The sequence below is a fragment of the Entelurus aequoreus genome, linkage group LG06 (genome assembly GCF_033978785.1).
Source record: "Entelurus aequoreus isolate RoL-2023_Sb linkage group LG06, RoL_Eaeq_v1.1, whole genome shotgun sequence".
Taxonomy (NCBI): domain Eukaryota; kingdom Metazoa; phylum Chordata; class Actinopteri; order Syngnathiformes; family Syngnathidae; genus Entelurus; species Entelurus aequoreus.
In genome coordinates this window covers 56,702,304-56,730,283 of record NC_084736.1, presented here as the reverse complement: position 1 = coordinate 56,730,283, position 27,980 = coordinate 56,702,304, and the positions used below count along the sequence as shown (strand labels likewise).

The window sequence follows — 27,980 nt, the reverse complement described above, 5'->3', positions numbered from 1 at the left end:
TCAAACTTGAACTTTACAGTACAGATAAGAATGAAATTTTGTTACATAAAGTTAAAGTTAAAGTAAATGATAAATAAATGATAAATGGGTTATACTTGTATAGCGCTTTTCTACCTTCAAGGTACTCAAAGCGCTTTGACAGTATTTCCACATTTACCCATTCACACACACATTCACACACTGATGGCGGGAGCTGCCACGCAAGGCGCTAACCAGCAGCCATCAGAGGCAAAGGGTGAAGTGTCTTGCCCAAGGACACAACGGACGTGACTAGGAAGGTAGAAGGTGGGAATTGAACCCCAGTAACCAGCAACACTCCGATTGCTGGCACAGCCACTCTACCAACTTCGCCACACCGTCCCTCGAGTACCAATGATTGTCACACACACACTGGGTGTGGTGAAATTTGTCCTCTGCATTTGACCCATCCCATTGTTCACCCCCTGGGAGGTGAGGGGAGCAGTGGGCAGCAGCGGTGCCGCGCCCGGGAATCATTTTTTGGTGATTTAACCCCCAATTCCAACCCTTGATGCTGAGTGCCAAGCAGGGAGGTAATGAGTCCCATTTTTTTTATAGTCTTTGGTATGACTCGGCCAGTGTTTTGAACTCACAACCTACCGATCTCAGGGCGGACACTCTAACCACTAGGCCACTGAGTAGGTTAAACCATCTCCCCATCAGGGAATCGAACCCTGGTCTTCCGCGTGACAGGCGAAGATTTTGTCCACTATACTAACAAGGACATAAGCTCATGGTAGTGCAGGATAAAAAAGCACTAAGGTGCATATATAAATAAATAAATAAATAAATAGGTTACTGTACAGATAAATATATTACACTTTTCAACATGCATCCACGTTTATGGATGTATGTTATATTGTCTTTTTTATTCCAGCGAGTTAATCCATTTTGGGGGGAGTTGAGGGGATAGTTATGATGCATTCAAGAGTCTTACGGCCTGAGGGAAGAAGCTGTTACAGAACCTGGAGGTTCTGCTTCAGAGGCTGCGGAACCTCTTTCTAGAGTCCAGCAGTGTAAACAGTCCTAGAGGCTAACCTTTCCTGTGATAAAATGGCAACCAAGGTAATCAAAAAGGTTAACCAACGAACGAGATTTCTCTACAGAATCTCCTCTCTGGTCAACAAAAGCACCTTGAGGATTCTGGCGGGAACTCTCGTTCAACCCTTTTTCGATTACGCATGCACCTCCTGGTACCCTAGCACCTCCAAAACCCTCAAATCTAAACTCCAAACATCTCAGAACAAGCTAGTCAGGTTACTGCTAGACCTCCACCCCAGATCCCACCTCACTCCTACCCACTTCTCTAAAGTGGGCTGGCTCAAGGTGGAGGACAGAGTTAAACAACTTGCACTGAGCCTAGTCTATAAAATCCGCTACACCTCCCTGATACCGAAATACATGTCAAACTACTTCCTTAACGTAAATGACCGCCATAACCACAACACCAGGGGGAGCTCCACTAACCACGTTAAACCCAGATTCCGAACTAACAAAGGTCTTAACTCATTCTCTTTCTATGCCACATCAATGTGGAATGCGCTCCCAACAGGTATAAAAGAAAGGGCATCTCTATCCTCCTTCAAAACCGCAATAAAAGTTCACCTCCAGGCAGCTACAACCCTAAACTAACACCTTCCCCGGATTGCTAATAATCAAATGTAAACAATCAAATGTAGATACTTTTTCTTATGCCTTCTGATCTCTCTCTCTCTCTCTCTCTCTCTCTCTATGTCCACTACTTGATGTCCATATCCTACCCCCCCCCCTCCTCCTCCACACCCCTGATTGTAAATAATGTAAATAATTCATTGTGATTATCTTGTGTGATGACTGTATTATGATGATAGTATATATGATAGTATATATCTGTATCATGAATCAATTTAAGTGGACCCCGACTTAAACAAGTTGAAAAACTTATTCGGGTGTTACCATTTAGTGGTCAATTGTACGGAATATGTACTTCACTGTGCAACCTACTAATAAAAGTCTCAATCAATCAATCAATCAATCCTTGGTGGAGGTGGGAGGAGTCTAATGCTAATGCTGTTAAGGCTAATGTAACAGCTTTACTGTAACATTTTTACGTCACTTGAAAGAACTTAAAGCGAGAACCGGCGGGATAATAGATGTAGACAATATAAAGAACGGAAAACACAATGGAAGCTAAACCAACAAAACTTAAAAGTCTTCACTCAGACAGCGATGTGTTTTACAAGTTTAGATATGTATGTTGTTTGTTAATGGGGAAAGGCGGTAATGTCGGTTACATTGACGTTAGCATTTAAGGTTGCTGGCTATTAGGATGACAGCTTGCTTGTCCAGTAAATGAGGGAATAATATTTACGTATTAAGTGTATCTTCAAGATGTTGTATACCACCAGAACACTGCACATCAAAACCACTAGAAAGGTACTAATAGCTTCCAAAACGTAAGTGTCGTTTAGCTTATAAACAGCTGACCAGTATGTTGATAGCATGACCACTGTGACCCATTGCTTTTCGCAATATAGATGCTATAATTTTCCACACGCTCATGTTTTATCAGCATTACCTTTTTTTCTTTCAATTGATTTTTTGTTTTCCCGTTCAAATGTTTATATTGTGTTACCAAATGTTTATATTGTGTTACACACATATACATATATATATATATATATATATATATATATATATATATATATATATATATATATATATATATATATATATATATATATATATATATATATATGGTAAATTTTAAATGTGCTTTATAAATAAAGTTGATTTGATTTGATTTGATATGATATATCTTTTATGGACAGAATTTCTCGGCGCAGTCAGGGAGTTAAGGGGATCCGGTTTGGTGGCTGCAGGATTAGGTCTCTGCTTTTTGCAGATGATGTGGTCCTGATGGCTTCATCTGGCCAGGATCTTCAGCTCTCACTGGATCGGTTCGCAGCAACTCCAAGTCCGAGTCCATGGTTCTCGCCGGGGAAAGGGTAGAGGGTAGAGTGCCATCTCCGAGTTGGGGAGGAGACCCTGCCCCAAGTGGAGGAGTTCAAGTACCTCAGAGTCTTGTTCACGAGTGAGGGAAGAGTGGATTGTGAGATCGACAGACGGATCGGTGCGGCGTCTTCAGTAATGCAGGCGCTGTATCGATCCGTTGTTGTGAAGAAGGAGCTGAGCCGGAAGGCAAAGCTCTTAATTTACCGGTTGATCTACGTTCCCATCCTCACCCATGGTCATGAGCTTTGGGTTATGACCGAAAGGACAAGATCACGGGTACAAGCGGCCGAAATGAGTTTCCTTCGCCGGGTGACGGGGCTCTCCCTTAGAGATAGGGTGAGAATCTCTGTCATCAGGGGAAAGCTCAGAGTAAAGCCGCTGCTCCTAAACATCGAGAGGAGCCAGATGAGGTGGTTCGGGCATCTGGTCAGGATGCCACCCGAACTCCTCCCTAGGGAGGTGTTTAGGGCACGTCCGACCAGCAGGAGGCCACAGGGACACGTTGGGAAGACTATGTCTCCCGGCTGGCCTGGGAACGCCTCAAGATCCCCCGGGAAAAGCTGGACGAAGTGGCTGGGGAGAGGAAAGTCTGGGCTTCTCTGCATAGGCTGCTGCCCCCGCGACCCGACCTCGGATAAGCGGAAGAAAATGGATAGATGGATGGATGCTTATATTGTGTGCACAGTCTGCAAACAATTAAATGCAAGTTTATATAGTATACCGATACAGTACTACAGTAGTTTGGCACCAAATACATGCAACACATTCCTTGTTTTTATCATACAGTACTTAGCCTATGAAGATAAATGTGATTATTTGTGTCTTAATGTAAATGTAAAGCTGAAGAATTGACAGTAAGGTTAGCTGCTGTACTGAAGCCGAGGTACGGGGAGGATCACTTTAGGTTACTGGCGATAACGTAATTTTTGTAATCTAAACATAATTTACGTTTTGCCAAAGCAGTCATGATAGAAAACATTAAGCTGTGCATGTTCGCAAATACATTTCGCCAGACAAATGGTCTACAGCTACTCAGCTGACTCGCTCATAGCTTTTAAAGTACGTCGTGAAATGTGACGTATTCTTATCCTTGACACAATCATTGAAACTATAGCATACGCACGTTTAGTTTACACTCACAACATACATTCCCTACATTTTGTTTGAAGGACTTGACTGTGTTTTGAGTCTGCCGTTAGTCGCTGACATGTTAGCCACACGGCCTGGGTGCTGCGTTCCCTGTCGTATAGACGTAACACGTCCAACAAAGCTACTCTTAAATAAGCACACATAAAATAAAATAAAACGTTCAATTGTCAGTTTCATATTACCTGAGAGGGCTCGGGAACATTTTAGAAGCCGCATTGAGCACGGATAAACGTCCCAGTCCGAGAAGTGACATTGAGGACGCCATGTTTGTTGTCGTCAGACATACGGCAGTCGCAAAAACGACATACGGCAGCCGCAAAAAGACAAACAGTGCTAGCGAATGACGTAATGACACGTTTATTAATGTCAGTTCCGTTTCAGTTTCAGTTTATTTCGAACATGCATACGATACAATGTAATGCATCACACAATTCCAGTTGTTTCATTACAGCACGTCCGAAAAGGAGTAGGAAGAAGCAGAGCTTATTTAATACTATCCCTTTTCATACCATAGCAATTGTATCCCATTTCCTTGTTCTCTGTAACAGAACAGTGAATAAATAAATAATATACCATAGTAAGCATACAAATATTAAATACATAAATAATATTTGTCTAAAAAAATAAAATAAAATAAAAAAGGGTTCAAGATATTCATCATAATTATTGTTCTGTGTACTTTGTGAACACTTGTAGTTTGAACAGTCTCTTAAACTGAATCATATTGGTGCTTTGTTTGATTTATTTGGTTAATATGTTCCATAATTTAATTCCACATACTGATATGCTAAATGTTTTAAGTGTTGTACGAGCACAAACATCACGCATGATGACTTTTGCTACTCATTACTTCCAGTGTTTTCTCAGAGCAATTGTTGCACCAAAGTATGCTTTTGAAGTGTGTAAATAAAAATCATATATAACATGTTTGATGTGAAAATTCATGTTATAAAAAAAAAAACTATTTTATTTAAAGTCATATTCATGCATATCCACAAACGACAACAGTCAGCAGAAGTATAAGGGGAAAAAAAACTTTTATTGTTTTACTTTTCATATCTGTACAAATACCCTCAAACTTTGTTATGTACATATGACATTTACATAAAAAATACAAAACTATATATTCGTAAGAGAATTTGTGTATTTCTCTTGTGATGTTTGGACAATAAAACTGAGAGAGAGAAAGATGAAATATTATTGTCAAATACTGCAGTTCATCTTATTGGAGCTCTGAAGGAGCAATATTGGCAAAGAATAACACGCACACACACACACACACACACACACACACACACACACACACACACACACGCACACACACACACGTTAAATGGCACATTGTTTCCATCAAATATCATCGCCAAACGTACCTCTTTTGTGTTTACAACGTCTACAATCCTAAAAGGCCTAAAGGTGAACTGAAAACCAGGAAGGGAAAAACGTAATTACTGCTGCGTCCTTTTTTTCTTTTCTTTTTTTGTTGAAAAACCATTGAGAGAATCCCTTTGGTCAGTTATTGTGATCTGTAAACAAACCAGAAACTGTACATAAAAAAAGATATATTCCCAATAAATAAACACACAGCTTAAACATGCATTTGCGTAAGTGTGACATAAAGACGTGTGATAGAGATTTGACGGCGACAAGCAACTTTTTTTGTTTGTTTTGTTTTCACAGCTGAAGGAAAGCGGAATGCCATTTACAGCTTTTGTACTTGCACGGTCAAAAAAAAGACAAATAAATAACACTGTTTCTCTTTGGACAAATATATTTCTTCATGATATAAAAAAAAAAAAAAGAACGCACACAAAAAAATAAAGGGAGAGTAGTAATAAAGATCGTAAGCCCGACATAGTAAATGTATAAATTAGAAAACACAACAAAAGTATAAATAAACATCTAGCAGACAGAACTATATGTATACTTCCTTTTTGTTTCAAAAATAAATAAGCATACACATAATGTACAGTATGGACATACTGAAGGGGGGTGGTGTCATATGAGGGTGTGGGGGGAGGGGTCTATCCATCCAGTACAGATGATAAATGGACATAGGCCTTGTAGTCTTCATCTTCCTCATCATCCTCCACCGGGTCTTCTGTGATGGCTACATGAGGGAATATAACTGTTGTATGAATGTGGACCACAACACGGGGCATCCACTATTATGACATCGAAGATGAAAAAAAAGTGGGATGGATGGGACGGGCCGGAGGAGGCGGGGTCAGGTCAAGTCGGGTGGGGGTTCGGGGGGGTAGGGGGGTCCTGTCCAGTGGATTTGTGAAAGAAACGCTGCTTTCTCCTTGTTTAGCGGCGGAGGAGGAGTCGCAGCCCCGCCTCGACAAGCAGATCAATAACACAACTCTGAGGTATTTCCTTTACACTTTTTTTTTTTTTTTTTTTACATTCGGACACACATTGGAAAATAAAAGAACAAGCAAAGCGACAACAATAAAATGTGGCGTGGATTTTTGTTTGTTTGTTTGTTTTTGTTTTGTTTCGAATGAGGAGAAAGAAAAGGGCGTGGCTCTACAAAAAAACCTCATATGTCAAAACGCTGAGAAATATTTAGTCCATAAGGTGATCATGAAGTTGGTCCCTCGAGTGTCATAGCCAGTGTTGGGACTAACGCATTACTTTGTAACGCTGTTAGTTTCGGCAGTAACTAGTAATCTAACGCATTATTTTTTATATTCAGTAACTCAGTTACTGTTACTACATGATGCGTTACTGCGTTATTTTACGTTACTTTTTATGTAGTATAAAGTGTGTTTTATCGGAGCGCTTCAGTGTCATCGTTCTGATTCTTCTTGTGTCACAAGCCGAGGAAGAGAGACCTGCGCTCTTTGTGTGTGTGAGTGTGAGTGTGGGGAGGGAAGAGAGAGAGGAGGGGGGGCGTGTCTGATCATGGTGGAGCTGCAGTCTGTTAACATGGAGATATTTTCACTACTTTTCTTTTGTCGAGCACAAAGAAAATAAAATTTTAGTTGAATGCAAATTGTGCTTTGGATCAAAGATCCCATCTACTGCCCAAAACAGCAATTCAAATCTCCACTGAAGCCCTTGCCTCGCTTGAATCCTTTATGAGTGGGTTAAAAGCTAGTGAACTTCTCTTGGTTGGTGATTTAAATTTTGACTGGTTGACTTCCTCTTCTGATAACATTAAAGCTGTATGCAACTCACTAAACTTAACTCAATTAATCACTTCCCCAACTCGACCCAATACTAAAAACTCCTCAAAATCATCTTTACTTGATCTAATTCTAACCAACGCTCCCCATAAGTACACTGGCACTGGGGTGTTTGCCAATGACTTGAGTGACCATTGTACAATTGCAGCTGTAAGAAACTGCAAGCTACCAAAATCAAAACCCACTATTACATGCAAAAGAAATATTAAAAACTTTTGCCTCCCAGCTTTTATATACGATTTAGCTGCCTTTCAGTGGAACAGAGTTGTTTTAATTGATGATATTGAGATAGTGTTGAAATACTTTTATAATGAATTTCAACGTATAGTCAATAAACATGCTCCCTTTCGAAAACTTAGAGTTAAAGGTCGAAATAATCCCTGGTTTTCCTCTGCAATTGGAAACCTTCTCAAAGAGAGAGACGTTGCTTGGGCCAGGGCTCGAAAAACAAAGACAGAGGCTGACTGGCTTAGCTTTCGCCAGCTTAGAAATAAATGTACTTCGCTTGTTAAGAGGGCCAAAGTCTGATTTTTACCTGCATGAATGCAAAAAACATATAAATGATCCCAAAAAGTTTTGGCAAACCATAAAAGCTTCTTTAAATCATGTGACAACAAATGACTTTTCAAGTCCTTTAATTACTCAATCTGGTACTTTGTCTGATAAGACAACTATATAAAATTGTTTTAATGAGTATTTTGTTTCTGCCGGATCCTTGTTTGAGTCGTTGAATCCTCAATTGTCAAATGTTGGTTTAACTAATGTTAATATACCAAATACACCACAGGCTGTAAATAGACGCAGCACCTGCACTTTTGAGTTCACACCTGTATCAATATCCGAGGTAAACAGTGCACTAAAGAGCCTGGACACAACTGAAGCAGCAGGACCTGACCAAATTGAACCCTTTTTCTTAAAATTGGCTGCTGATTTTGTTGCTGAGCCTCCCTCGCATATTTTTAACCTAAGTCTAACAAGTAAAAGCATTCCAAAAATCTGGAAATCGGCATTTGTTCTTCCCCTGCTAAAAGGGGGTTAACCCACAAATATAAATAATTACAGACCAATTTCTAAATTATGCATTTTAGCAAAATTGTTTGAGAAGATCATCAGTAACCAGCTAGAGGATTTTTTAGAATCAAACAATATTTTATCTCCATTTCAATCTGGTTTTAGAAAACAGCATAGCACTATTACAGCTGCTCTTAAGGTCCTCAATGATTTAATCGAGGCTGTAGACGGCAAGAAATATTGTGTCGCCCTATTTATTGATTTGTCAAAAGCATTTGACACAGTAGACCACAGTCTGTTAATTCAAGCCCTTCATCACGTTGGATTATCTAAAAATGCAGCTGCTTGGTTCACAGACTATCTCTCCAGCAGAACACAACGTGTACAGGTGGCTGGGACCACCTCTTCATTACTGGACATTACCAAAGGCGTTCCACAAGGCTCAGTGCTGGGGCCCATTTTATTTTCTATCTACATAAATAATCTTTGTAATAATTTGTCAAATGCAATGTACCATTTTTATGCAGACGACACCATTATTTATTGCTGTTCAACCTCCATCATTCAGGCTTTTGAGTTTTTACAAGCTGCTTTTGATGTCATCCAGGCTCGCTTATTTGATCTTAAATTGGTTTTAAATACAGATAAAAGCAAGGTAATGGTTTTCTCTCATTCAAGGGTGCTACTGGAAAATATTCCAAATATTGTAACATCAAATGGAAACCCTATAGAGCAGGTCTTAAATTACAAGTACTTGGGTTTGACTCTTGATCAGGAGCTTTCATTTAAAGCCCATATTAACAACTTGGTCTCTAAGCTTAGGGTAAAGCTTGGTTTCTTTTTTAGAAATAAAAACTGCTTCTCTCTTAAAGTCAGAAAGAAATTGGTGACAGCAACTATCTTGCCTGTAATTGATTATGGAGACATGCTTTATTTTAGTGCTTCATCTAAATGCCTCCAGTCCTTGGACACTGTTTTTCATTCAGCACTAAGATTTGTTACTGGCTGTCGTAGTCTCACCCACCATTGTCAACTGTATATGAAGTCAAACTTATCTTCATTGAGTGCACGCAGATACACACATTGGCTGACTATCATTTATAAGGCTCTTTTAGGTTTAATACCTCCATACTTGTGTACTCTGTTACAAAGAAAAAGCAGCTCTTACGCATTACGTTCTAACAATTTGTATGTTTTAACTGTTCCTCATGTACGGATTGAATTTGGCAAAAGAGCTTTTGGCATTGCTGCCCCTATGGCATGGAATGCATTGCAGACGAAACTGAAACTTACAGAACTACTTCCATTTGGAGACTTCCGTTCTGTCCTGAGGGACAAACAGCGAGAGACGTTAGCACAGTGCCTGTGTTTTTAAAGATGTAAATCTCTGTTGTTTTACGGTTCTCTTATGTATTTTAAAATGTATGTCTTAATGTATTATTTTTGAAACTGCTCTGTGACATGTGCTGTTGACCTCTTGGCCAGGTCACCCTTGTGAAAGAGATCTTGATCTCAATGGGTTTTCTTATCTGGTTAAATAAAGGTTCTATCTGCTGAAACAAGCTACATAAGCAACATGCTTCGACAAAGCTAGTAAAGAGAGACAGAGACTCCAATGCTACTCCACCTCCACCACCACCACTTAAGGATTAACTCTGCCTCTGCTCATCATTCGGCACTGAAGGTACACACTCTGTCAATCAATGTTCCCTCTAATTGTTCATGTGTGTGAGCAAACGCAAAAACTCCCTGAGCATTCAGTGGAGCCCATGTGAGCAACATCAGACGTGCACACTGTGGCTACACCAGCAGCATACCTGTCCCAAACCTGACTAAATAACAACTTCAATCTCCATCCATCCATCCATTTTTTACCGCTTGTCCCTTTCGGGGTCGCTGTAGCCTATCTCAGCTGCATTCAGGCGGAAGGCGGGGTACACCCTGGACAAGTCCCCACCCATCGCAGGGCCAACACAGATAGACAGACAACATTCTCTTATTATTATAATCAAATGACAGCAGTCATTTCCATTTCTAATATAAGTGTTTAGGCCCACTTACAATGACAATAACAACAAATATTGTTTTTCATGAACTGTGTACTTGTATTGTTTGTCTGGGTGGAGGTCCTGCTTTGGAAATAGTTTGTACCCCTTTCAGACATTGAAGTGAAGTGAATTATATTTATATAGCGCTTTTCTCTAGTGACTCAAAGTGCTTTACATAGTGAAAACCCAATATCTAAGTTACATTTAAACCCGTGTGGGTGGCACTGAGAGCAGGTGGGTAAAGTGTCTTGCCCAAGGACACAACGGCAGTGACTAGGATGGCGGAAGCGGGGATCGAACCTGCAACCCTCAGGTTGATGGCACGGCCACTCTACCAACCGAGCTATACCGCCTACATTGCATTTAGTTCCCAATTAAAACATTCATGTTGCACAATGAGATGTAAGCAGGGGATCATGTGTACATTCCTGCAACTTCCTGTTTGTAAAGAATATATTTTTATTAGTATTTATTTAATATACTAACAGCATTTAATTATTAATATTTATAAATTAAGATTCCTAATAAATGACACTAGAATAAGCACACATTTGATTGGTAAATCATAGTGTAACAACCTGGAACTACACTTTATGTGTGGTGTTGGAGTTGTCCCACTTTTTGTGTGGCTGTAAACGCCTCACTGGCTAAGTGCCATATGTGCATGTATTGGCGCAAGTGAGAAAGAGCGAGCGGCTGCTGTTGATATAACAAAGTTGCTTTTGGTCTGGTTTGTACTGCAGAAAATGACCACTTTTGCTAGATATCATTTTTTTTACTAATGTTTTGGTGATGTGTTTATGGCCGACAATAAAGAGTTTTGCTCAGTAAAGTGATGGATGGAATTCATGTCCTCAAAGCGTCTCGACAGACGTTACAATATTCGAACAAGGATGACGAAAAGTGTTTTCTCTGTCGTGTCCGTGTGTCGAAAATTGTTATGCGCTTATTTTTTTATTTGATTTTATGCGTGACATAGATTTGCCGTGCGCAGAGGATGCTTGAGCAGTGCGCAATTGCACAGGCGTGCACCTTAGAGGGAACGTTGCTGTCAATTCCCTAATATACTGTTTCATTCTAGACTTCTAGAGTGTTTGATTATCACATCACTCTAAATGTATAGACTATAAAGTTCACAAACATAAAGAGGGATCCTAGTATAGACTATAAAGTTCACAAACATAAAGAGGGATCCTAGTGGGCCAGGCCAATCTTTCCTTATCTCTAAACTAAAACTGGGGAAATGTGTTGGGTGTTCTGGGCTTCAGACATGATTTTGTGTCAGAATTCCTTGAGGAAAAAATGCCTCGTTAGGCTTTGTGTATGTAGTGTGTGCCTTCTTGCTTTTCAGCTATACTGTTATGATGCTGTTTGTTACTTATGTATGTTATGTTGCAGCTATTTAAAATAGTTTTATCAATTTGTTCTGGCCAGAAACAAATTGGCCCTTTGAAACATATCTTTGTCTTCGTGTGTTGTATGTAGACCACATTGCTTAGCAGAGTTCAGTGATGCAAATGCATGTCAAGTTGATCAACAGATTGTATTATTCTCCAGTGCAATAACAGTACTGAAATGAAGGCTAAATGGGCATTAATGGGAGCTTTAAAAAAAAAAGAAGAAAAAAAGAAGTAACTAAATAGTTACTTTTCACAGTAACGCATTACTTTTTGGTGTAAGTAACTGAGTTACTTTTGAAATGAAGTAACTAGTAACTGTAACTAGTTACTGGTTTTCAGTAACTAACCCAACACTGGTCATAGCATACCTTAAGGTAGGCCACACACACACACACACACACACACACACACACACACACACACACACACACATTCTTGTATTTCTTACCTTCTTGAGACCTCTGAAATTGCCTACCTCTTTAGGCTTTTAGTGAATTTTTTGTTGTTTGAATTTTTTGTTTGTAATTGTTTTTTAATCTTCATTATTTACTTCAAGTCATAACAGTATGTCTCTATATACATATTTTATTTTTTCTAAATAATTTTGGCTAAAGGGGGCGCATTTCAATTTCTTACACAGACTTGTTGTTACATATGTTGGCCAGAGGGGGAGCACTTTCAAATTTTACACACACTTGTTATTTCATATGTTGACCAGAGGGGGAGCACTTTCAATTTTTACACACATTTGTTATTTCATATGTTGACCAGAGGTGGAGCACTTTTAAAACCGACACACAGTCAATTTGAAAAATCCCTCCTTTTTGGGACCACCCTCATTTTGATAGATTTCACCACCAGGGGTGCAAATTAGACATTCTCTATTAGATGCAATGGTTTTCCGTATTGAGACCATGATTTATGTCCTAACTTGTTCACCGGTCCTCATATGGAAGGTACTTATCCTTGTTGATGTCTCAAGAAGGGTAGAAGTACAAGAAGACACACACACACACACACACACACACACACACACACACACACGCACACACGCACACACGCTCACACACAACGAAGCTAACATTGTTTTTATGGAGCAACATGGAATGTAAATGTGAAACTTCCTTCAGGCTGTTGCTCAGTTTGACAGCCATACTCCCCACTCTCAAATCAAGTCTGCTCTCCAGTTAGGTAGTCTACTCTGGGTGATGATCACCTTGTGGCTAATCTTACGATCACCATCATGCCAATGACCCAGAGATGATCACAATATCAGAACAGATTGATTTACAGCCAAAGCAGGAAAAGAAATGCAGCAGCAAAAAGGGGAAAAGACAAGACGTTCAGGACTAGGGATGGGCAGAATGATTGATTGATACCATATTTCTCACACGTTTCACACTGAGTATCGCAGCAGAAATATTTTGCTTGGCAAGTACCGTCGGTTTTTTTTCGCTTCCCTTGTAGAGTTGGGGGTAAACACGGGATATTGTACTCGCAGCTAATTCTGGCTAACTTTCCAAAGAACATTAAGCAGGATCACACTGTAAAAAGACACACTTTACAGTAAAATGCTACCAACTCAGTCGCCGGAATTCTATGGTCAAAAATAACAGTGGTAGCGTTTTTGTATTTACAGTGAAAACAACGTAGAGATGGCTTGAAAACTGTGTACCAGTGTAGAATCGTCATTTAAAAAAACTGAAATTCAGAAGTGAATCGATATTTATTTCCGACAGCTGTAGAAAAAATATTTAATATTTTTTGGGAGGGGCTGGGAAATAGGCAGCTCGGTCAGCAGAAAAAAATAACGGTGGTAGTTTTTCTATTTACAGTAACGCACTGTAAAAACAACGCAGAGATGGCCTTAAAAAAAGTATTCTTAAAAATGATGAATCGATTCAGAGTAGTGATTTATAAGAATCAGGATTCAAATACATTAAGAAAATACTTGATCTTTTATTCAGTCGCCAGAATTGACCGTAAAATGTACGATGGTTTTTACACCAAATGACTGTAAATGGAAACACTGTTATTTTACGCTACGGTCGTTGTTTTTACAGTGCGTTACTGTAAATGGAAACAACTTTTTTCTGGTGACTGAGCTGGCAGTTTTTTTTTTTACCGTAAAATCTTTTTTACTATGCTGCAGTGCTTTGGAAAGCTAGCTCACTTTTGGCAGCATTTTGGCAGCATTTCGGACGTGAATTGTCAACCCTTAACTGTAAAAAAGAATGTTTGTGATATTACAGTAAAAAACTGGCATCTCCTTTACCGTAAAAAATAACAGTAGAACCGTTTTTCCATTTATGGTTATGTGGTGTAAAAAAAACAACTTACATTCTTTGGAAAGTTAACGCACTTTCGGCAGCATTTTTACAGCAACCCTCAACTGTAAAAAAATATTTGTGGATTTTACAGTAAAAACTAGCAGCTAAGTTATCGTAAAAAATAACAGTAGAAACGTTTTCACATTTATAGTAATGTGGTGTAAAAAAAAAAAAAAACATAAATTTTTACGGTAAAATAAAAGGCTTTTTTTCGTAAAATCTACTGAATTTTTTTCTTTAAGTTTAGGATTTTCGTAAAACAATTATGCACATCCGAATCGCTGACTCGAGGGTTTTAACTTACCAAGTTTTCAGAGTATTACACTTTTTAAAAAACACAAATTTTTGATTGACAATAATGCACTGTAAAAAAAAAATTACAGGAAAAAAAACTAGCAGCTCATCTGCCAGAATTATTCCATAAAAAGTAAGTTTTTTAATTTATAGTAATGTGAGGTAAAAAAAAACAAAACATTATATATTTGACGGTAAAATTCTGGCAAGTGAGCGGCATAACATTTACAATTTTTTTTTTTTTACAGTTAAGGGTTCCCAGGAAAAATTGATTTACACCTTAAAACGCACCGTAAGCATTGTTACTGTACGTCAAAAAGTCACGATAAAAAACTGGCAGCTCAGTTGCCAGAATCTTATTGTCAAAAGAAAAACAAAAAACGGGCAACTCAAACATTCCGTAAAAATAACAGTTCTCTATTTATAGTAATGTGGCGGGAAAAAAAACATACATTTTATTGGAAAATTCCGGTGACTGAGCAGACAGTCGTCTACTGTTTTTTTTTTAATTAGGGTTGCCGGAAAAAATTCATGAACATCGGAATCGCTGCCTCGCGGGTTTTAACTGTCCAAGTATGGTAGGCACCATTTCACTTCAAAAAAAGTGATTTTACAGTAAAATAATATCATTTCTGTCACCACAATTTTACCGTCAAAAATAACAATGGGGCCGATTTTCCATTTACAGTAATGCACTATAAAAACAACTGCAGATTTTACAGTAAAAATAACCAGCAGCTTTACTGTAAAATATAACAGTGGAACTGTCTTTCCATTTACAGTAATGCACTGTAAAAAAAAAAAAAAACCCACCATACATGAAAACGTTGGTGACGGAACTGACAGTTTTTTTTTCTATTAATCTACGGATTTATTTTATTGTTTTACGGTTTAGGGTCGCCGGAAAAAAATCGATTCACATCCGAATCGCTGCCGAGAGGGCGTTAACGTTCCAGAATATTGTACGAAAGTCCAAATGGATTTCACGGTTAAAAAGTCGCCGGAATCTGACCATAAAAACAAAAGTGGTAGCGTTTTTACGTTTACAAGAATAAAGTGTAAAAACAACAACCTAAGGTTTTACGGTAAAAAGCCGGCAGCTCAGACGTGTCGTAAAAATATAATTTTTCCATTGATTGTAATTTGGTGTGAATAACAAAACATACATTTGGCCATAAAATCTATCGATTAATTTTTTTTTTACAGTTTTGGGTTGCCAGAAAAAAACTAGATAGACAGATAGATAGATAGATAGATAGATAGATAGATAGATAGATAGATAGATAGATAGATAGATAGATAGATAGATAGATAGATAGATAGATAGATAGATAGATAGATAGATGGATGGATAGATAGATAGATAGATAGATAGATAGATAGATAGATAGATAGATAGATAGATAGATAGATAGATAGATAGATAGATAGATAGATAGATAGATAGATAGATAGATAGATAGATCGATAGATAGATAGTACTTTATTGATTCCTTCAGTAGAGTTCCCTCAGGAAAATGTAATTGATATCCAAGTTAGGGCGTTAACTTTAAATTATCACGCTGTAAAAAATCTCTGTTGATTTCCTTGTTACAAAATATTTTTACATGTTTCTATCTATGTGGAATGAGTTTTATACTCAAACTTGAATTTAACTTGACTCACACTTTATACTAAAACAAATGAACGGTAAAGAGATTGTTCAAAAATTTATGTTTTTAGTGCAAAATAACAGTATAACTTAAGTTTGCAAAGAAGTGTTAATACTGTAAGTATTGTACTTATTAAACACCAGCTGTTTAATTGTAACGTGCATCTTTGTTGTAGTTTTTTTTAACAGATTTGAAGGCGCTATGTAAAACTGCTAATGCTAATCAATAGCATGTCAATAGCAAAGCCAATGTATATCAGCATCAAGCTAGTGCATCATTTGAAAAGTGGAGCCTTTCTTCCTTTGCAGTGCGTCTGAGCTTTCTTTGAGTGACGAGCGGTAGAAAATGGATGGAGGCTTTGTAAATTGTAGCATTAACAAGGAGGTAGTTTGGTTGAGCCCGCTCTCAGTGCTGCTGGAGTGATCGCCACGTGCAAAGGTGCAACCCAGGCACCGTAACATGTCAGCGTTGGATTTAACGTGGTGGCACCGGCGGGATTTGGTGGGTGCCCAAAAAGTAGTGTCTTCAGTAGCCATCCCTAACTCTCCTCAATGCATAAAGTGAGGAATTCATGGAGGCAACCAGCAGGGCGCACTGTGGAGTTGTCTCACATTTGAAAGAAGAACAACACCATGTCAACTATGTGAACTATGACAGCCTCATTTTTCTGGCATGGAAAGAGGAGTTCAGAACATTCTGGCGAGTGAATTTCACATCCCGTGACCTGTTTTTTTTGTTTGTTTTTTTCAGGAAAGCTAGTGGACTGCCCATCCCTGGTTACTTGACCAGCACGTCAGGACTAAAGCAACATGCACTGGTGGGAGTGCATGGAAGGACTGGAAAATCTTAAATCAGGGGCGTCCAAACTTTGTCCTCTGAGGGCCGCACACTGACAAATGAAAGCATGTGGGGGCCATTTTGATTATTTTCATTTAATATAATAGAATATATATTGTAGAATCTCCCTCAGTTTTGGTGAATGCTAAAAGTCCCGGGGACCCAAAAGGGTCTCAGTCATTAAAACAAATAAGTCATAGATTATTAATTTGTTCTTGTTTTCAACACCTAAATATCTACAGAGCAACTTCAGATCTCACTGTTGACATAAATGTTTTTTTTTCTGTTTTCTGACCTGTCAAACCCCATTATTTTTTTCAAGGAAAAACATCAAATTGCAATATTTTCCACCAAAAATTTTTCAAAATGGAATATTTGATGTGAAGTAATTGGAGCCTTAAATAGGTCCATAATTCATAACAACTTTGCTTTTTGGTAAATTTTTGTTTTTTTGAGCAATGACATTTAAAAAAAAAAAATCAGTCTAAAGGTCTCGGGGACCCAAATGGCCCCCACTCATAAAAATGTTTTTAAAAAGTCATAAATCAATATATGATACATCATACATTGAAGCTCTAGGTTTAAGGTCTAGGTTTAAGGTCCAAGGGGACCCACAAGGGTCTCAGTCATTAAATTGGTCCAAATAAGTCATATATATGTACAGTTTAAATATATTTTATATTTTTACTTTCATTACTTAAATCTCTAAATCAACTTCAGATCAATTCTAAGTTTTTAATATCTTTTGAGCACTAACAGTTTTCAAGTAAAACCTGCCGACATGGCAGCTTTGTGTCAACATTACACCTTTTATATTCCACTTTCTAGTATTCCGTTTTTTTTTTTTTTTGTCATATTATTTATAAAAGGTGAAAAAATTCCGCTCCAATGGCCCCCGGGCCGCACTTTGGACACCCCTGCTAAGAGACTCCGCCCACATTGAATGACAGTCTTTCTTCATATTTGGCAGAGGAATCACAACAAAACAAAACAACAACATGCCAGTCCATTCCAAGTCCGTTTTGCTTGCTGTGGTGGTGTTTGGGGGCGGGACTTTGGGGAAAGTTAGGAAATAAAGGGGGGGGTGGCACTTTTCAGCAAATATGGAATATAGTCTTGGGGGGTGGGGAGGGGTCTTTCTTGTCATATTTACTTACAGTTGCAAGATCCCGAGTGTTTGACCTCCAGCAGCACCCCCACGGAGCAGGCGGCTTGCTTCATGGCGCACTCGCTGGGGTAGGTGGTGTTGTCGCTGGCGCACACCGCCTCCTCAGTCCGGCTCTCCGGACACGTCTCGTCGCACAGCGAGCAGCGTCCTCGACTCATGCGGCCGTCCCACAGACACTTCTTGCCGGCGCTGCACTGGATGTCCTCGCATGACTTGGCCTCTGGGAGGACGGAGCAGAGGATCAGGGGAGATCTTTGATTGGCGGCCAAGCGCAGGATCAAATAACCGCCTGGGGGACTCGAACACATCCTGTTTTGTCAAGCTTTAATTAGATTTTTTTTCACACTCTCTCATGGAGACAAATCCTCCGAGTGCTTTGCTGTTCCCGCACGCTGTCCAATACGGGCAAGTGCTGCCAACATCAGGAAGTTATCAAGTGCCTGATATACACCTTCGACAGACACTAGGGGCAGCATTGTGCACTAGTAGCCTTATTCACAGGATAGACCCCCTCGGCAGTGACTGGCTCAGGGAAGGGGTGTGGCCAACCCATGGCAAACATGTGTTGTTTACCTGCCCAATGTTGTTACCCGTTTGGGAAGAGGACACAAATATGATGAGATCATGATTATGCTTTAAAGGGGACGTGCAAACAGAAGAAGTGTTATATACCAGCACACACACGCACACACATATACATATATATATATATATATATATATATATATATATATATATATATATATATCTTTTAAAAAAAAATGTATATACTGATAATCAATGCAGTTAAACAGATAACCACGATTTGGAAAGACACCACAGCACCAAATATAACATCCTGGACAACAGTCAGTCCTGACACAGATATTTCTGTCATTTATATGTATATATATATATATATATATATATATATATATATATATATATATATATATATATATATATATATATATATATATATATATATATATATATATATATATATATATATATATATATATATATATATATATATATATATATATATATATATATATATATATATATATATATATATATATATATATATATATATATTACAACAAGTATATCTAAGCATAAGAGTAGATAGAAGTGTTTTTGTGTGTTTTTAAAATGTATTTATAATTTACATATCATTGTTTTCTTTTTGTGCTACATTATTCAATTAATTGGTTTTTTCTGCAAGTATTTAAAAAAAAAAAAAAATTACATTCACTGCAATTATTATTTCTAAGATAAAGGGCAAGGTTGAAAGACAAGATGTTCTGTAATTTTTTTAAAAACATTGCAACAAATGAATAATGAACAAATAAAAAACAACTCTGCTCTCGGCATGTTGAATTGCAATTAAAGTTTGGTCACATTAAATGAAACCAATAAGACTATCATTTTTTAAATATCAGGCTCAACGCCAGTGCCACCCCTAGCTAAATTGGGGCCCAAAGTAGAATTTTACTTTAAGCCCCCCTTACAAAAAAAATCAATTTGTAGACTTTTTTTAAAAATCGAACTTGAATATAATTTTTTTTTTTAATTCAAACAACAGCTTTTAGTTAAACAGGAGTTGAATTGTTACTGCATTAAACGAAAATGGAGTAGTATCTTAATAGTTATTTTTATTAGCGTTCTTCCTGAAAAACCCTCATATTTATCAGCGTTTGGCACGGTTATTTCATATTAACACACACGGCCCCTGGCTAAATTTGGCCCCTCAGCAGGATTTCATTTTGGAACCCCCAAGCCCACACAATTTTAGATTTTTTTTTATTTGCTCCACTATTTTTAATCAATTTTTTTACTCAAACTTGAATTTAATTTGATGCACATTTTGCACTGAAACAAAATTAATAGGAAATAAATAGATAAATGAATTCATTTTTTGTGTGCAAAATAACAAATTTGACAAGCATTTGCATATTTTCCTCAGACGTCACTGGCCGGGGTTGTCAACAAGCCATCACTAACGCTATGCGTCACAGTCAACATTTGCCGTTATATTCTTATCAGTGGCAGAGCAGGAAGGGGTTAGGAATACGTTTGCGGATCAATTTGATACGAATGTTATTCATTAATTGACATTTTACATGTGCTTATTCAGGAAAAAGGGTGCCCCTGACAGATCACGGGGCCTTTTGGCGACGTCACTTCAGAGCTAAGCCTGGTAAATAACGGAGAGTCCTTATTATTTGCCAAAACAAGATGTTTCTGGTCACACCATTATTACTTTCCATGTGTAAATACATTAGTGCACTTGTGAGTATTTTGAGATAGGAGCTGGCTCATCGCCATGTTTTTAGTTTCGAGCCTCCCCCAGGGGAGAATAATAGCTCTTACTCGCTAGTATTAGCTTACAGCTAGAAATAGGCATAACTTTAGTTTTTCTAATCATGGGAAGGAAGGAAGTGAGTGTGAAGGACAGTGCTGAGAAGAAGAAGTGATGACATTCTTTGAATTAAAGACAGAAATCATCAGGAACATGACAGAGCGTGAAGCGGTTGGAGCGTAGAACTGCGAGTCAGCATCATACTGAAGCAGAACAAGCCCATAACGCCAAAGGCGCTAAAATATATTTTTAAAACTGGGAACATGTATCCATGAAAGTATGGAGAAGCTGCTAATGGACATTACTTCATAAAAATACTGTACTTTTTTGTGCTACATTCTATTGCGTTGTTTTTCACAGGTGTGTCTGTCCACTTCCGATGGAGCCCTATGTGTTAGAAAAGATTTGATCTAGCAAAGAACAATGCTAGATATGAAAAACACTCACTTATTTATTATTGCCATCTGGTATGCCGTCTTTAAGTTGAAGTGGAGTGGCATTTATTTAATTTTTTTACGACACTTAATAAGTCATTAAATTAAGCTCATGCCGCAGTAAGTTGAATGACGCGGACACGTTTGTTACTGGATACTTTCTAATATGTTCCTGCCTTTGTATGTGCAAGTAATATGCAACTTTAATTAATTGATATTTGTTCATATTGACAAATGTATAGTTTTACACTGGTCAATTATTTTTACGCATGTCTAGCTTGTGTGCTATAGTGTGCTTAATGACTTGACTAAAACAAGAGGAAAGACCAACCTTGTGTGCTAATCGGAGGACATTTAGACGTTAACTGTCTGACAAGTAGGACTGCTTGTATCGAGAGTTTGTTTTTTGCTGATATCGGACTGATTACAATATCAACCCTACTAGTAACATTTTTGCGTGTAATTAAACATAAGAAGGGAGTTATTTTAATCAATTTTACATTAAATTGTCGCATTTAGTTATTAAATATATATATATATATATATTTATATATATTTATATATATATATATATATATATATATATTTATATTTGAATTCATTATTATGATGAACATAATTAACTCATTGCTGGCATATTTGCAACATTATTCAAGGATTAGTATCGGTCACAATATCAGGATTGGCAATATTAGCCCTGTATCGCCCACCGCTATACATTATTCCGACATTTAGGGTCACCCGTCCCTGCTCTCCACCATGTTTCAACATCTCTGCCATTTTCTCCTGCCTTTCCATGACGTATTTACTTCCTCTTACCTTTCCATGACGTATCTAAATGGTAAATGGGTTGTACTTGTATAGCGCTTTTCTACCTTTTTAAGGAACTCAAAGCGCTTTGACACTATTTCCACATTCACCCATTCACACACACATTCACACACTGATTGCGGGAGCAGCCATGCAAGGCGCTAACCAGGACCCATCAGGAGCAAGGGTGAAGTGTCTTGCTCAAGGACACAACGGACGTGACTAGGATGGTAGAAGGTGGGGATTGAACCAGTAACCCTCGGATTGCTGGCACGGCCACTCTCCCAACTTCGCCACGCCGTCCCATCTACTTCCTCCTGCCGTTCCATGACGTATCTACTTCCTCCTGCCGTTCCATGACGTATCTACTTCCTCCTGCCGTTCCATGACATATTTACTTCCTCCTACCTTTCCATGACGTATCTACTTCCTCCTACCTTTCCATGACGGAACTACTTCCTCCTACCTTTCCATGACTTATCTACTTCCTCCTATCTACTTTCACCTGCCTTTCCATGACATATCTACTTCCTCCTACCTTTCCTGACGTATCTACTTCCACCTGCCTTTCCATGACATATCTACTTCCTCCTACCTTTCCATGACGTATCTACTCCCTCCTACCTTTCCATGACGTTTCTACTTCCTCCTACCTTCCATGACGTATCTACTTCCTCCTACCTTTCTATGACGTCTCTACTTCCACCTGCCTTTCCATGACATATCTACTTCCTCCTACCTTTCTATGACGTCTCTACTTCCACCTGCCTTTCCATGACATATCTACTTCCTCCTACCTTTCCATGACGTATCTACTTCCACCTGCCTTTCCATGACATATCTACTTCCTCCTACCTTTCCATGACGTATCTACTTCCACCTGCCTTTCCATGACATATCTACTTCCTCCTACCTTTCCATGACGCATCTACTTCCACCTGCCTTTCCATGACATATCTACTTCCTCCTACCTTTCCATGACGTATCTACTTCCACCTGCCTTTCCATGACATATCTACTTCCTCCTACCTTTCCATGACGCATCTACTTCCACCTGCCTTTCCATGACATATCTACTTCCTCCTACCTTTCCATGACATATCTACTTCCTCCTACCTTTCCATGACACATCTACTTGCTCTCCTACTTGCTCTAACCTCCAAATAAATTCATGCATGAGGTGGACTTACTGACGCATCTGCCCTCGTAGGCCACCCCGATGGAGCGGCCCAGCAGGCAGGTGGCGCGCCTCAGGTGGCACGCGCTGGCGTACACGATCCCGTCGTTGCCGCACAGGTACTGCTCGGGTGACGTCACCTCGGGACAAATCCGATTACACGTCACACAATAGGCGTTGTTGGTCTGGTCCACCACGCAGGTGGAGCTGCCGGGGCACCGCACGTCACGGCACGTTTCTGCACGGGGGGAAACAACTTAAGAAGGTGCGTTGGCGTGCGCGTGCGTGCGTGCGCGCGTGCACTTACTTTTGCATTTGCCTTGGTACTGCACGTCCAGGTCCGGCTGGGCTTTGCACTTGGCCTTGAGCAAGGCGCACTCGTCCTTGTAGGTCTTGCCGTCCGAGCCGCACACGGGTCCCTTCCACGTGACGTTGGAGCAGTCCGGCGCGCACACGCACCGCGGTTTACTCCTCCGGTTCATCTTGCACCTCTTGCCGGGGCCGCAGTCCACGTTGTCGCACGTTTCTGCAGGGGAGCGCACGCGACGTGAGTAAAACAAGGACAACAACAATGGGAGCAATTACGCACGTGACGCGCGGGGAAACGACAAAGAAAATGAGTGCACCTCCACCTTTGCAAGGTATGCAATTGGGGGCTCCGCCGTTGAAGATCATCCACCTGAACAAGGTGCTGTTGGGGACGTCCTCCTCGGTCCACGACGTGCCGAGTCTGCCGCTCCTGCAGCACTCCTCCCGGCTCATGCCCGGCATGTAGAGCACCTGGCAGCGGCCGTTCTTGCCCTGCTGCAGCCAGCAGTTGCCCGCTGGGACGAGAAAGCACAGGAAATAACCTCAAAATAGCAATAAAACCTCGCAGAAGGGGGAAAAGGTCCAAAAGAAGGCGTGAGAAATGATGGAGTTGCATTAATCCCATTTCAAAAATGGACACGGAAAGTGCAGAAAAGTTGGCCCGCGCAAAAAGCACCTGCATGCTTTTCACAGCAAATGAATACCAAAAAAAAAGTTGTTTTAAAAACGCACCAAAGTTGTGTGCAAAAAGCAATAAAAGCGTGCAAAAAAAAAAAGTGCTGCTTACCTTGAACTTTGTGATGCTCCACGAGGAGGCAGAAGAAGACGAAGAAGAAGAAGAAGAAGAAGCCCGGCCGAAGATGTCTCAGCATCCCAAACATGATGGCGCAGGAGCACAAGTTGCAGAAGTAACGTTCACGTCAAGAAGTGTCCGCGGGAGAACGCAGCCTCGTTTTAAGTCTATAAGGGTCTCGGCTTCACTGTCTCTGGTGGGCGGGATCCTGTGGGCGTGGGGAGACTTTTTCCCTTCTCCTCCCCTCTTTTTTTTCTTCTTTTTTTTTGTGCAAAGTTTTTCACTCGCAGTCAGGTGACAACTTTCTCCCCGCACAGAAATAACATCTTTGGACGATAAAAGATGTCACGCACGTGCTTCCGGGTGGTCTTTTGTTGTCCGACAGACAAAAGTGTCAATCTCGGGTCACGTGGCAGCGCGAAGGCTGCGCGCGCGCGCACGCATCTAATATTAGCACAGACAGTTGTTTGGTTTCTCTCCGGGTCAAGCTGTTTTAAATATCAGCAAACCTGTTTCTCCAGCCGGGTGTTGCATTTCACGCGCGTGCGCGCACACACGCACACACACACACACACACACACACACACGCAGACACACACACACACACACACACACATACACGCGTGTGTGTGTGTGTGTGGGGGTGCGTGTGTGTGTGTGTGTGTACCTTTCAGAAGTCCTTGTGCGACCTCTTCCGTGCGCAAGTTTTTGTTCCCGAGCAGACGCCGCCAAGAAGGTGACGATCATGCTTGCAGACAACCGGCGGTGCAGTAATCCTCGCTCCTCCCGGTGATCCCATCTTCTTTCCTTTGACACCGCGTCCTATCAAGAAGCACGCGCACGCACACGCACACATACACTCACTTCTGCTGGCAGCATCAGCACCATTCGTATGATTGTCAAGTCGGTGCATATGCATTCATATAAAAGCAAAAAGTCACAGAAATCATAGCATAGTGTTACTTTTTTTTATACACAGAACTCACAATATATTGTCAAATATCGTGCATTTTTAATAAAATACGATTTTTAAAAAACTCCAGAATGTTACTATAAACATAACAGTGGTATTGTTTTTACATTTGCAGTAATAACCTGCAAAAACTGGGAAATAAGGTAGATTATACTGTTAAAAAAAACAAAAACAAAAAAACACTAGCTGCTAAGTCAGCAAAATTCTACCATAAAAATTGATTGTTACCGTTTTCTTATTCACATTGTGAAAAACAAAAAAACAAAAAAAATTGTACATTTTACTTTAAAAAACCTGGCAGGTCAGTCCCTGGAATGTTATGTAAACATAACAGTGGTATTGTTTTTACATTTACAGTAACAGGCTGTAAAACAAATAAAATACAAAATAAAACAAACAAACAAAACAGATTCTACGGTACAAAAGAAAGACAAAAAAAACAATTAGCTGCTCAGTGTAATACCAATGTGACCGTTTTCCCATTTACAGTAATACACTGAAAAAAAACCATCATATATTTTATGGTAAAAAAAAAAATGGCAGCCCAGTCATCAAAATGTTACGTAAAAATAACAGCAATATAGATTTTACATTTAATGAACTGTAAAATAAATAAATAAAACATACATTCTACTGTAAAAAAAACAACAACTAAACACTAGCTGCTAAGTCTGCAAAATTCTACCTGAAAAATACTACTGTTACCATTTTTTCTTTTATAGTAATTCAGTGTAAAAAAAAACATTGTAGATGTTACGGTAAAAAACAGGCAGCTCATTCGCCAAAAATAGCAGTGGTATCGTTTTTACATTTACAGCAATAAACTGTAAAAAAACATTGTCAATGTTACAATAAAAATCAAAAGAAGAAAAGGTAGATTATGCGATATCAAACACGAGCTGCTGAGTCAGCAAAACTTTGCTGTAAAAATAACAGCGTTATCATTTTTCCAAACTCTGTAAAGAAAAACATTGTCAATTTTGCAGTTATAAAAAACTGGCAGCTCAGTCAGCAGAATGTTCTTGTAAAAATAACATTGGTGGGGTTTTTACATTTACAGAAATAAACTGAAAAAACAAAAATAAAACGTGGATTCGTTGAAGAAAAGGTTAGCTGCTAAGTGCAAAATTCTACCGCGAAAATACCAGTTACCATATTTTCATTTAGAACAATACTCTGTAAAAAAAAACATCGTAAATGTCACGGTAAAAAAACATTCAGTCCCCAGAATGTTGCTATAAAAATAACAGTGGTATCATTTTTCAATTACTGTAATATGGACGGCGTGGCGCAGTTGGGAGAGTGGCCGTGCCAGCAATCTGAGGGTTCCTGGTTCGATCCCCAGCTTCTACCAACTTCGTCGCGCCCGTTGTGTCCTTGAGCAAGACACTTCACCCTTGCTCCTGATGGGTCATGGTTAGCGCCTTGCATGGCAGCTCCCGCCATCAGTGTGTGAATGTGCGTGTGAATGGGTGAATGTGGAAATAGTGTCAAAGCACTTTGAGTACCTTGAAGGTAGAAAAGCGTTATACAAGTATAACCCATTTACCATTTAGTGAGCTGTAAAAAAAACAAAATGTAGATTCCACGGTACAAAAACCACAAGCTGCTAAATTGCCAAAGTAATACTATAAAAATAACGACGTTACCCTTTTTCATTTATAGAAATACACTGGAAAAATAACAATGACGGTAAAATTCTGGTGACTGAGCGGTCAAGGGTTTTTTTTGCATTAAATTTACAGATTGTTTTTTACAATGTATATTTATTTAAATCCTTTTTTTAACATTTATTTTAATTGTATTTATTAATCAGGCATGTATTATGTTATTTATCTGTTATTGATTTAGTTATTTTAACAAATCTATCTGTTTTAAAACAACTTTTCCACTTCCGATACGTTACCGATAATAGAGCCTTGCCTACTATTTGATACCAATGTTGATCAGATACGATATCAGCAGGAATCATAGCACATACCTGTATTATTTTGTAGTGTGGAATGTTTGACAAGGTTTGATGAAGTGAAATGAGTCAAACATAAATCAATGCTAGGTATAAAAACACTAACCTGTTTATTATTAACTGTTTGCAAAGGACTTATGCTGTCTTTAAGTTGAAGTGGAGCGGTGATTGTTTTTTCGGCGACACCTAGTAATACAATAATTCATTAAGTTCAGCTCATGACACAGTAAGTTGAACGATGCGGACACATTTGTTACTGGATACTTCCTAATACAATTGTGCCTTGGAGACTTTGTATGTGTAAGTAATATACAACTATAATTATGTTTATATTGACAAATGTGCTGTTTTACACTGCAATATTGTTTAATTTAATATTACCTATGTCTAGCTTGTTTGCTTAGCTGTTGTGTAGCTGATAAAGTCCAGCACGTTTACCTTTTGTAAATTACTAAAACAGAAGAAAATAAATACCATGTGTGTTTATTGGAGGACATTTAGATCTTAACTGTCCATCTTTGCACAAGTCATCACGCTTGTATCGCACATTATATCACACACAAGTCAACACGCTGCAGTACTGCTTATATCGCACATGATATCACACACAAGTAAACACTCTGCAGGACTGCTTGTATCGCACATGATATTACACACAAGTAAACAGGCTGCAGGACTGCTTGTATCGCACATGATATCACACACAAGTAAACATGCTGCAGGACTGCTTGTATCGCACATAATATCACACACAATTAAACACGCTGCAGGACTGCTTGTATCGCACATGATATCCTACACAAGTCAACACGCTGCAGGACTGCTTGTATCGCACATGATATCACACACAAGTCAACACGCTGCAGGACAGCTTGTATCGCACGTGAAATCCTACACAAGTCAACACGCTGCAGGACTGCTTGTATTGCACATGATATCACACACAAGTCAACACGCTGCAGGACTGCTTGTATCGCACATGATATCACACACAAGTCAACACACTGCAGTACTGCTTGTATCGCACATGATATCACACACAAGTAAACACGCTGCAGGACTGCTTGTATCGCACACAA

At 39.1% G+C, this 27,980-nt stretch overlaps 2 protein-coding genes across 4 annotated transcripts in view; both read right to left on the bottom strand.

The window, feature by feature from the left end:
• Window positions 1-4,989, bottom strand: part of ndufs4 (NADH:ubiquinone oxidoreductase subunit S4) — a 64,427-nt gene extending 59,438 nt beyond the window's left edge. The window contains exons 1-2 of the mRNA XM_062051797.1: window positions 4,971-4,989; window positions 4,344-4,494 (exon numbers count right to left, since the gene is read on the bottom strand). Coding sequence (XP_061907781.1) covers window positions 4,344-4,494; window positions 4,971-4,989 — 170 coding nt within the window. The remainder of the gene's footprint in view (window positions 1-4,343; window positions 4,495-4,970) is intronic.
• A 192-nt stretch (window positions 4,990-5,181) lies between these two features.
• fsta (follistatin a) lies at window positions 5,182-24,106 on the bottom strand. 3 transcript variants are annotated; one of them, XM_062051042.1, is made up of 6 exons: window positions 23,957-24,106; window positions 23,487-23,684; window positions 23,168-23,386; window positions 22,874-23,098; window positions 18,085-18,315; window positions 5,182-6,271 (listed from the first exon to the last, which is right to left on the bottom strand). In XM_062051042.1, exons 1-6 carry the CDS (start codon window positions 24,048-24,050, stop codon window positions 6,186-6,188), a joined length of 1,053 nt encoding a protein of 350 aa, XP_061907026.1. In that variant the 5' UTR covers window positions 24,051-24,106; the 3' UTR covers window positions 5,182-6,185. The 3 variants fall into 3 exon arrangements, with proteins under 3 accessions (XP_061907026.1, XP_061907028.1, XP_061907027.1); XM_062051044.1 differs by having other exon boundaries at window positions 5,182-5,687; XM_062051043.1 differs by having other exon boundaries at window positions 23,493-23,684.
• Window positions 24,107-27,980: the final 3,874 nt, after the last annotated feature.